The sequence below is a fragment of the Entelurus aequoreus genome, linkage group LG19, assembly GCF_033978785.1.
Source record: "Entelurus aequoreus isolate RoL-2023_Sb linkage group LG19, RoL_Eaeq_v1.1, whole genome shotgun sequence".
Taxonomy (NCBI): Eukaryota; Metazoa; Chordata; class Actinopteri; order Syngnathiformes; family Syngnathidae; genus Entelurus; species Entelurus aequoreus.
In genome coordinates this window covers 4519957-4532456 of record NC_084749.1, presented here as the reverse complement: position 1 = coordinate 4532456, position 12500 = coordinate 4519957, and the positions used below count along the sequence as shown (strand labels likewise).

At 41.8% G+C, this 12500-nt stretch overlaps 1 protein-coding gene across 1 annotated transcript in view; it reads left to right on the top strand.

Annotated features, from left to right (window-relative positions):
• The window catches only part of tle2a (TLE family member 2, transcriptional corepressor a), a 137494-nt gene that overhangs the window by 68722 nt on the left and 56272 nt on the right, over nucleotides 1–12500 (top strand). The window contains 1 exon segment of the mRNA XM_062027709.1: nucleotides 7378–7441. Within this exon segment, the coding sequence (XP_061883693.1) occupies nucleotides 7378–7441 (64 nt within the window).

The window sequence follows — 12500 nt, the reverse complement described above, 5'->3', positions numbered from 1 at the left end:
CAAGTGTACAAAAGTGTGGTGACACAGACACTCAGGTCACTGCACACCAAATCTGATTTGTTTTGCCCTCAAATGACACAGATGTTTGTTTTTTTTGCCAGTCCAAACACTGGAAAGTGCTTCTGATCTTTTCACATGTGACTTCAGTCTAAACGCCGTGCAACCTGATCTTTGGGCGAGCTACGTCACTGGTGAGTGCAGGAAAAGACTCGGGAGTGGATACTTCATCATAACATCCCGGCAGTCTAATGTGTCCTTGGCCACATTTTCAGTCAATAGTGCACAAATAATAGGCTATATGTCATATATGATTATATATTTTCAGTGCATCACTAGTCAATAGTGCACAAATAATAGTCTATATGTCATATATGATTATATATTTTCATTGCGAAGAAATAGTGATTGTTGAAGAACTGTAATTGACGCGTTGGCTCTCCTTGTTTGTTTACATGTTGCGTACATTGTGTGAGATGAAAAATACACTACCGTTCAAAAGTTTGGGGTCACCCAAACAATTTTGTGGAATAGCCTTCATTTCTAAGAACAAGAATAGACTGTGGAGTTTCAGATGAAAGTTCTCTTTTTCTGGCCATTTTGAGCGTTTAATTGAGCCCACAAATGTGATGCTCCAGAAACTCAATGTGCTCAAAGGAAGGTCAGTTTTGTAGCTTCTGTAACGAGCTAAAGTGTTTTCAGATGTGTGAACATGATTGCACAAGGGTTTTCTAATCATCAATTAGCCTTCTGAGCCAATGAGCAAACACATTGTACCATTAGAACACTGGAGTGATAGTTGCTGGAAATGGGCCTCTATACACCTATGTAGATATTGCACCAAAAAGCAGACATTCAAGAGGTAGTCACCTGAAGTGGTTTTCACTTCACAGGTGTGCTTGAAGCTCATGGAGAGAATGCCAAGAGTGTGCAAAGCAGTAATCAGAGCACAGGGTGGCTATTTTGAAGAAACTAGAATACAAAACATGTTTTCAGTTATTTTTTTGTTAAGTACATAACTCCACATGTGTTCATTCATAGTTTGGATGTGACAATCTACAATGTAAATAGTCATGACAATAAAGAAAACACATTGAACGTCCAAACTTTTGGCCTGTACTGTATATATGTGTGTATTTACATATTATAATATTATAATGGATGTATAATTAATGAGAAGCTGTGTTCAAACTTTTGGCCTGTACTGTGTTTGTGTATATGTGTGTGTATGTGTGTATGTATGTACACTACCGTTCAAAAGTTTGGGGTCACATGTAAATGTCCTTATTTTTGAAGGAAAAGCACTGTACTTTTCAATGAAGATAACTTTAAACTAGTCTTAACTTTACAGAAATACACTCTATACATTGCTAATGTGCTAAATGACTATTCTAGCTGCAAATGTCTGCTTTTTGGTGCAATATCTACATAGGTGTATAGAGGCCCATTTCCAGCAACTATCACTCCAGTGTTCTAATGGTACAATGTGTTTGCTCATTGGCTCAGAAGGCTAATTGATGATTAGAAAACCCTTGTGCAATCATGTTCACACATCTGAAAACACTTTAGCTCGTTACAGAAGCTACAAAACTGACCTTCCTTTGAGCAGATTGAGTTTCTGGAGCATCACATTTGTGGGGTCAATTAAACGCTCAAAATGGCCAGAAAAAGAGAACTTTCATCTGAAACTCCACAGTCTATTCTTGTTCTTAGAAATGAAGGCTCAAACACAAAACTGTTTGGGTGACCCCAAACTTTTGAACGGTAGTGTATGTATGTAATCTCAAAAGGGATTCACAAAGAAACACTAATTTTTAAGATGTGGCGACTTTTATTAGGGTCCTTTCGTCCCATTGCAAAAGGAATCCCACAGGGAGTCCTTTTGCAATGGGACGAAAGGACCCTATTGAAATTGTAATCTTTGCGGACTACTTTGCCCCCCTTAACATGCTTCAAAACTCACCAAATTTTTTACACACATACAAAAACGTGCCCCACCCACTTTAGTAAAACAACCAAACCCCAAAAATCTAAATTGCGCTCTAGCGCCCCCTAGGAAAAAAACAAAAACAAACTGCCTGTAACTCCCACTAGGAAGGTCGTAGAGACATGAAACAAAAACCTGTATGTAGGTCTCACTTAGACCTACAACTCATAATTTCACATCCTCGGGCAAAAACCAACAGGAAGTTGGCAATTTCCCATTTTAGACAAAAATGTACTAAAAACACTCCTTTTTACGTCTTTGACCTCTAATTTGACCCCCTTAAAATACTTCAAAACTCACCAAACTTCTCACACACATCGGGACTGGTGGAAATTGCGATGTAAAAAAAAAACGAACCCCAAAACTCAAAATTGTGCTCTACATAATTTTTGAAAAAAACAGAGAAAAAACTGCTCCTCAGAGGAAAACTCAGACAAAACTGCTTGTAACTTCCGGTAGGAACGTCTTAGAGACATGAAACAAATACCTCTACGTAGGTCTCACTTAGACCTACATTTCATTGATTGACATCCTTCAGCAAAAATCAACAGGAAGTTTGTTATTCCTCCTTCAAAACAACATTTTTGTTACACCCGGTCACCAAACATCAAACGTTATCTCCTCTGAGCGCGTTTGTCGTTTCGGCTTCAAACTGCTACAGGAGAGAGATTGAACCCTTCTGATTAAACTGTCTGTATGGATTTTTGATACGTGCTACCGTTTTGATTTTACGAGCCTTCAAAGACCCGCAGCACTAAAGTTGCTCCGGTGCCAAAAATGACAACGAAAATGCAATTATTCCTTCTTTGTCCTCAAAATTCTACACACAATACCCTATAATGACAATGTGAACTCAGACACAACTTCCTCTAACTCCCAGTACGAATATCGTAGAGACACGAAACAAAAACCTCTATGTAGGTCTCACTCAGGACTACCTCTGGACAAAAGTATTGGGACACCTAGGACTAGCACCTGCCAAAAGGCGGACCCGTCCAACGCTGTTTGCAGCTTTTATTATGTTTTGTTGTAGTAGCGACCTCCTTGTTCATTTCCGGAATCCGGTCAACTTCCTTTGCTTGCACTTTATCAAACTGCATGCAAGTGACATCAAGGCCACATATTTACACTGGAGTCACATTTTACTGGCAGTATAAACAGTCCGCTGGAAATAAATCAGATTTCGAAAAAATCAGTTTTGGGCCACTTTGGGCTGCAGTGTGAATGTAGTCCTGGAGATACAAGACACATGGGAGAGTATTGATTATGATTAGTAGTCCTGGACATATACAACACATGGGAGAGTATTGGTTAGGGATTATGATTAGTAGTCCTGGACATATACAACACATGGGAGAGTATTGATTATGATTAGTAGTCCTGGACATATACAACACATGGGAGAGTATTGATTAGGGATTATGATTAGTAGTCCTGGAGATAGAAGACACATGGGAGAGTATTGATTGTTGAGTGAGTGTCTTCTTGTAGAGCCATGCTTGTTTGGACCACGCTTCAAAGAGTTGTGGGAAGGTGGTGCACTTTATACATATCATGTTAAAATGGCAAAATGATACCTGTCATGTGCATTTCAACACATTGAAGCCGTACACTTTGGGAAACTAACTGCTCTGGAAAGGAATGCAACTTTATCGTCTTTGCACTTAAAAAGTTCAACAAAACCTTGTTTTCAGTTCAACCCGTCCAAGAACAGACACACAGGTAGACTGATAGGTCGCCCTGTGGAACGGTTGGGGGAAAAAAAAGGTAAAAATGGGGAAGCAGGAGGTGGGGAGAAAAGCAAATCCCAAACTAAGCTCCTATGGGGAGGTGGGGGGCTCAGTTTGAGACCAGGAAAAGTGTTTTTCCCATTAAAGTTAGAATATGGGGAAAATGACTGTATAGTGTACACTTTTCAAATAGTAGGGCGGGGAAATACCAGAGGTGTGGGTCAGTACTTGCTAAGCTATCTGAACAAAACATTCACATCTTAGCTTTGTGTTGAAGCTGGTGAAGCAAATGAGTTGAATAATTAATCAAAGATTGCATTTGTAATGAACTGAAAACATTTGTAGAAAGTGCCGATGGTCAATAATAACGAGCATGGGGTCAATATAGCCCCTGGGCGTACTTTGGTACAGGACAAGAGCTACTAATAGTCCATTAGCATACTCTATTTTGTGCAGAGTTTATTGTGTGCACTACTTGGTGGCGACCAGCACCATGGACTTGGAAGTATGGTGGCCTTCCAGGGTCAGTGCAGGGATCTAACAGGCTAACCTCCGAGGACAAAGCTCCAAACTATGGGAGACCGGGTTTTCTGCTCCGCCGCTCCCAGTCTGTAGAACGCTCTCCCTGACCACCCGAGGGCACCACAGACTGTGGATGCTTTTAAAAAAGCCTTCTTTTTTTAAATTTTAGATATGTGTGCTAGTTCTAGCTATTAGGCTGTTCTAGTTTTTATTTTTTTTACTATTTATTTTACTTGTTGGGGGCAGCTATTTGTGGTTCTAGCGTTGTTGTTGTTTTTTTTGTTTTTTTTGTTTTAAATGCACAAACACACTTTAAGGTTGTTTGCTCAATGTAAAGTGCTTTTACAAATTAAATCTATTATTATTATTATCATGATCACTAAGTATTGACTGGCAAACGCGGGTAAGCAAAATGTCTCCTTATTTTGGCCATGCTGAGAGGTAAATCAAGGACACCCTTGTTGTCTTCTGTTGTTGTTAAAAAAAAGTCTTGTTCTTCTGGCTGATGCCGTTAACAGAACGAGTTTTTTCACCACTTTGATTCACTGACTGCCGCCAGCATGCGAGCTTAAATGCTAACGTGAAAACAAGAGACATTCATGTCTTTCCCCATTAAGAACCGACATAGCCCAATGTAAACTTGCATAAACACATTACTGTCCGAGCAAGTCAAATATTAAATTGTGCACATGGAACCTACAAGCTGTGCTCTTGTAGAACAGAGTAGGGCTGCAACTAACGATTAATTTGATAATCGATTAATCTGTCAATTATTACTTCGATTAATCGATTAATAATCGGCTAAAAGATACAAACTACATTTCTATCCTATCCAGTATTTTATTGAAAAAAAACCATCATACTGGCACCATACTTATTTTGATTATTGTTTCTCAGCTGTTTGTACATGTTGCAGTTCATAAATAAAGGTTTATTTACCGTATTTTCCGCACCATAAGCCGCCCCGTGTTATTAGCCGCACTTTCAATGAATGGCATATTTCAAAACTTTGTTTACCTATTAGCCGCACCTACGCTGCGCTAAAGGGAATGTCAAAAAAACAGTCAGATAGGTCAGTCAAACTTTAATAATATATTACAAACCAGCGTTCTAACAACTCTGTTCACTCCCAAAATGTAATGTGCAAATGTGCAATCACAAAAATAGTAACACTCAAAATAGTGCCGAGCAATAGCAACATCAATAACTCAACGTTGCTCGAACGTTAATGTCACACAACACACAAAATAAACATTTAAAGCTCACTTTCTGAAGTTATTACTCATCCACAAATCCCTCGAATTCTTCTTCTTCTTCGGTGTCACCCGGTCTCTTCGCGTAAACGTCTATCAACCACTCGCTCATCTTTTCTTCATCCATCCATCCCTTCCAGTTAGCTTTTATGATGACGCCGGCTGGAAAGTTCTCTTTTGGCAAGGTCTTCCTTTTGAATATCACCATGGGTGGAAGTTTCTGGCCGTTAGCATGGCAAGCTAACGGATATTCACCGTACGTGCTCCCGTTGTATCCACAGTGCGGCTCACAGGAATATCAAAAGTCAGTGGAACCTTGTACGCGTGTCTCTTAGTAGGAGACATTTTGTGGTCTTTACAGAAACACACACATGAAATGAAATATCCGCGCGCTTCTTCTTCTACGGGGGCGGGTGCTCACCTTGGCGGTTGCTTACAGTAGAAGAAGAAGCGCTTCCTCTTCTATGGGGGCGGTTGCTAACCGCAGAAGAAGAAACGCTTCCTCTTCTACGGGGAAAAAAGATGGCGGCTGTTTACCGTAGTTGCGAGACCTAAACTTTATGAAAATAAATATTAATATTAATCCATATATAAAGCGCACCGGGTTATTAGCCGCACTGTCAGCTTTTGAGAAAATTTGTGGTTTTTAGGTGCGGCTTATGGTGCGGAAAATACGGTAAAAAAAAAAAATTTAAAAAAAATGTTTTTTGTTTTTTTTAAAAGCCTCTGCGCATGCGCATAGCATAGATCCAACGAATCAATGACTAAATTAATCGCCAACTATTTTTATAATCGATTTAATCGATTAGTTGTTGCAGCCCTAGAACAGAGTGATCGTTCTATAATCCACAGAATACGACACAGATGTGTTCTTATGGTGCATTCAAGGACCGCTGAGCAGAATAGGACACAACACCCGCAAGAAATGATAAATAATCGATTTATTCTGTTGGGCACATTTGATTTAAATACATCTTAAAGTGCTTCACTACAAACCAATATTTAAAACACAAACTTAGCCATTAAATAATGGCTTTTTGACAGTGTCTGTTCATTTATTGTTTTGTTTGTGCAGCCCTTTGAGGCACTTGTGAATAATGGCTATATAAATAAACTTTGATTTGATAAATACCGTAATTTCCGGACTATAAGCCGCTACTTTTCCCCCTCGTTCTGGTCCCTGCGGCTTATACAAGGGTGCGGCTTATATACGGCCTGTTGTTCTCTGACACCGACGAAGAGGATTTGGGTGGTTTTAGTACGCAGGAGGAAGACGATGACACAATGATTAAAGACTGACTTTTCATATACGGGTAGGCTGGTTATTTTGATAACGTACAGGCGAGCACTTTGTATTAATTTGCAGCGTTGTATTATTTGTACTCTGCACGAATGCTGTTCGCCATGTCAAAGATGTGAAAGTTTGATTGAATGATTGAAAGATTTATTGTTAATAAATGGGACCCAAACAGTCATCTCTGTCCCCTCCGTAGTAGCAGGAACCCCTATATACTACGCTAATTACACATCAAAACCCTGCGGCTTATAGTCGGGTGCGGCTTATATATGGAGCAATCTGTAGTTTCCCCTAAATTTAGCTGGTGTGGCTTATAGTCAGGTGCGGCTTATAGTCAGGTGCGGCTTATAGTCAGGTGCGGCTTATAGTCCGGAAATTACGGTAGATTTTTTAAAAATGGTCGCAAAGAGTGTGCCTAGGTGCCAAGTGGGACTGGCCTATCCCACTCTTGCTCACAGTTGGTCATTCTGTCAGCACTCGGTTTGACCTCGTTATCCCCGTTGATGGAGTGAGAGAAGCTTTGTGTGGAAGTGTCTCATCAAACGCTGTTTTGATGTCATTAACTTCTCTTTGTTTTTTCGGTCCTTGCAGTTTAAAGCTGGAATGTGAGAAACTGGCCACGGAGAAGACGGAGATCCAGAGACACTACGTTATGGTGAGCCACTGACGTGCTGGTGTCTCAGCTCCATCCAGCTGCTAAACACACACACACACACACACACACACACACACACACACACACACACACACACACACACACACACACACACACACGCGATCCACAAGAGGGTAAACAAGACAGTAGCTATTGTGTCTGAGTTGTGGGCTAAACACTTCAACGCTGCTCAGCTTCATCCTGCACATTCCACTTGTAGATCAGTATTTCAGGAAATCACAAGTGTGGGTTGTCATTTTCAAAATGAAGCAGTCAAGTTTCAAAGATTATTAAGGATGTTCCCAAGCATCGGCATTAAATCTCCAAGAACTACTGAATTATTTCCTGCAGGAAGAAGTCTCCAACAGCTTTGTGACCCCCAGATACTGCATGTTGGTTGAGACTTTTTTTTTTCTTTAAGTTACACATAGGGGTGTAACGGTACGTGTATTTGTATTGAACCGTTTCGGTACGGGGGTTCCGGTTCGGTTCGGAGGTGTACCGAACGAGTTTCCACACGGACATATTAAAGGCCTACTGAAAGCCACTACTAGCGACCACGCAGTCTGATAGTTTATATATCAATGATGACATCTTAACATTGCAACACATGCCAATACGGCCGGGTTAACTTATAAAGTCACATTTTACATTTCCCGCTAAACTTCCGGTTGGAAACGTCTATGTATGATGACGTATGCGCGTGACGTCACGACGGCAACGGAAGTATTCGTACCCAATGTGTCACCATACAAACTGCTCTGTTTTCATCGAACAATTCCACAGTATTCTGGACATCTGTGTTGGTGAATCTTTTGCAATTTGTTTAATGAACAATGGAGACTGCAAAGAAGAAAGTTGTAGGTGGGATCGGTGTATTAGCGGCTGGCTGCAGCAACACAACAATGAGGACTTACTTGGATAGCAGACGCGCTAGCCGATGCTAGCCGCCAACCGCATCTGTGATCGGGTGAAGTCCTTCGTCGCGCCGTCGATCGCTGGAACGCAGGTGAGCACGGGTGTTGATGAGCAGATGAGGGCTGGCTGGCGTAGGTGGAGCGCTAATGTTTTTAGCATAGCTCTGTGAGGTCCGGTTGCTAAGTTAGCTTCAGCGTCATTAGCAACAGCATTGTCACGCTTTGCCAGGCTGAGAATTATTAACCGTGTAGTTACATGTACATGGTTTAATAGTATTGTTGATCTTCTGTCTATCCTTCCAGTCAGGGGTTTATTTCTTTTGTTTCTATCTGCATTTGAGCCAGATGCTATCACGTTAGCTCAGTAGCTAAAGAGCTTCGCCGATGTATTGTCGTGGAGATAAAAGTCACTGTGAATGTCCATTTCGCGTTCTCAACTCTCATTTTCAAGAGGATATAGTATCCCAGGTGGTTTAAAATACGAATCCGTGAGCCACAAAAGAAAAAGGAGAGTGTGTGGAATCCAATGAGCCAGCTTGTACCTAAGTTACGGTCAGAGCGAAAAAAGATACACCCTGCACTGCCTCTCTAGTCCTTCACTCTAACGTCCTCATCCACGAATCTTTCATCCTCGCTCAAATTAATGGGGTAATCGTCGCTTTCTCGGTCCGAATCTCTCTCGCTCCATTGTAAACAACGGGGAATTGTGAGGAATACTAGCTCCTGTGACGTCACGCTACTTCCGGTATAGGCAAGGCTTTTTTTTAATCAGCGACCAAAAGTTGCGAAATTTATCATCGTTGTTCTATACTAAATCCTTTCAGCAAAATAATGGCAATATCGCGAAATGATCAAGTATGACACATAGAATGGATCTGCTATCCCCGTTTAAATAAAAAAAATTCATTTCAGTAGGCCTTTAAGTAGCGTAACGCACGTTGTGTAAACAATGCACACCGAGGCACAACACACGGCATGCTAGCAGCTAACGGGCTAGGATAGACTGACCATACGTCCTCTTTTCACCAGACATGTCCTCTTTTGCGGAGTTTCTTAAATGCCTCAAATGTCCGGCATTTTGAGTTAGGGTTGCATGTATTTTCAATGTACGTTCAGGGTTAAGAAGGGGTTGAAAACAAAACAAACAGCAGCATTGGTGAGGGAGGGGCAGAGACAGAGAGAGAGAGAGAGTTATGATAAACGCGCATGCGTCGCCAGGCTCTGCTTTTTATCCATAGATTTAATTTTGTATTATCTATAGCAGGGGTGTCAAAAGTGTGCCCCGGAGGCCATTTGCGGCCCACAGCTAATGTTTTAAAGGCCCACGGCACATTCTAAAAATACTATTCAAATAAACAAAAACATAACAAAAGTGAAATAAAAAAGCTTAAAGGTTAAATGTCATTTAGAAAAAGTTGCAATGTTGACTAATAAAACAAAGCTGTTTTTTTTTCTTTCAAACTGTCATTGCTCAAAACATAATATTGAATCAAAATCAATGTTATTATGAATTATTGACCTATCCCAGGTTCCCATTACTTCACATCAAATATTACACTAACAAAAATATTTTTGGTGGAAGATTTTGCAAATTTGGTAAATAAATAACCCAAACATTTATATTTTGTTGTTTTCTTACTGTACCGAAAATGAACCGAGCCGTGACCTCTAAACCGAGGTACGTACCGAACCCAAATGTTTGTGTACCGTTACACCCCTAGTTACACAGTATTCCCCACACAATTATTTATGACATATTAATATTGATCCAACAAGTTTATACATAGCAGTGGCATGGACGCCCTACTCACTCTACCTTGCACTTTTAAAATAAAAACATCAATCAATAAAATCATGTTAGCATTTAGGATACCTTGCAATTAGCGCTTTATTGGCATTTTGAGAAAATGAAAGGATTTTAAAGGCCTACTGAAATGAATTTTTTTATTTAAACGGGAATAGCAGATCCATTCTATGTGTCATACTTGATCATTTCGCGATATTGCCATATTTTTGCTGAAAGGATTTAGTAGAGAAAATCGACGATAAAGTTCTCAACTTTTGCTCGCTGATAAAAAAAAAAGCCTTGCCCTGTAGCGGAAGTAGCGTGACGTCACAGGAGCTAGTATTCCTCACAATTCCCCGTTGTTTACAATAAAGCGAGAGATATTAGGAGCGAGAAAGTGACGATTACCCCATTAATTTGAGCGAGGATGAAAGATTCGTGGATGAGGAACGTTAGAGCGACGGTCTAGAATGCAGTTCAAGAGATATATTTTTTCGCTCTGACCGTAACTTAGGTACAAGCTGGCTCATTGGATTCCACACTCTCTCCTTTTTCTATTGTGGATCACGGATTTGTATTTTAAACCACCTGGGATACTATATCCTCTTGAAAATGAGAGTCGAGAAGGCGAAATGGACATTCACAGTGACTTTTATCCCCACGACAATACATCGACGAAGCTCTTTAGCATGAGCTAACGTGATAGCATCTGTCTCAAATGCGGATAGAAACAAAATAAATAAATCCCTGACTGGAAGGATAGACAGAAGATCAACAATACTACTATCAGGAGACACCGAACCAAACACTGGACATGTAAATACACGGTTAATGTGTATTCGACGCCTGTCGAAGCCTAGCAATGCTGTTGCTAACGACGCTAACTTAACAACGGGACCTCGTCAGAGCTATGATAAAAACATTAGCGCTCCACCTACGCCAGCCAGCCCTCCTCCGCTCATCAACACCCGTGCTCACCTGCGTTCCAGCGATCGATGATGCGGTCGGCGGCCCGGAGACGTAGGAAGTCAAGGTGAGTTCGCCGCTAGCGCGTCTGCTATCCAACAAAGTCCTCCTTGTTGTGTTGCTGCAGCCAGCCGCTAATACACCGATCCCACCTACAGCTTTCTTCTTTGCAGCCTCCATTGTTCATTAAACAAATTGCAAAAGATTCACCAACACAGATGTCCACAATACTGTGGAATTTTGTCGAAGAAAACAGCGCTCTGTGTATTGTGTCCAAAAGGGTCCAAACACTTCCGTGGACCTCGCGACGTCACGCGCATACGTCATCCTCCAAAGGCGTTTTGAACCGGAAGTTCCCCGGGAAATGTAAAATGTCACTTTATAAGTTAACCCGGCCGTATTGGCATGTGTTGCAATGTTAAGATTTCATCATTGATATATAAACTATCAGACTGCGTGGTCGCTAGTAGTGGCTTTCAGTAGGCCTTGAAGTGCGCCTTATAGTCCGGCACATCTTCTCTACCTACAAGATGCAGTCCTCAATGGCCAAAGAACTGTACAAACTGTCATGGTGCAGGAACTGAAAGGCAGCATTTTGGGTGTGAGCTTGTTGTGGTGTGTGGTATTGATCCACCAGCTGAGCCCGGGCACGCTGCCAAGAGCCCACTTGGACCCGCCCACAAATGCGGTGTGGCATCCCTGGCACCGGGCTGGGCATTTTCTGGAGGGGTTGAAGTTTTGGCTCTTGCTAAAATAAAATCAAAATGTGGGGGGGGGTTAGCAAGCTGGCACAGAGCACAAGCGAGGTCTCCTTTTCTGCCGGATGATTTGGAGGAGTTTGGGTGTTGCTAGGCAACAGTCGAAACTTGGCACAGCAACTGTCAAGCGGAGCTGCCAGCTGCCAGGAGAGGCATCTTTTTTTATGGAGGCACACACACACTTAGACGTGTGTGTGCCAAGAAAGAAGTCTGCAGGGAGACAACCCCAGCCCCGTCTACCATCCTCCTATCCTGCCAGAATGTTCCGCCGCTCCAACTTGCCAATCTCCACTCTGAAAAGCAAATGTCAGCCTGTCACTTTGCGAGGCTTCTGACTTGAAAACACTTTCCTTTCCCGTCCAGCGAGGGAGAGAGAGAGAGGGAGAGGGAGCGAGAGAGAGAGGGAGGGAGCGAGAGAGAGAGAGAGAGAGAGAGAGAGAGAGAGAGAGAGAGAGAGCCACCTGTCTCCTTTCCTCCTGTGACCCCTCAGCACCTCCTAAAAGTGTTGGGGTCAAATATCTGAAATTAGAGGTGATTACAGCAGAAGAGTGACTCCTTCATGACTTATGAGCATCCTTACTTCCTTCCTTCCTTGCTTCCTTCCTTGCTTGCTTCCTTGCTTGCTTCCTTGC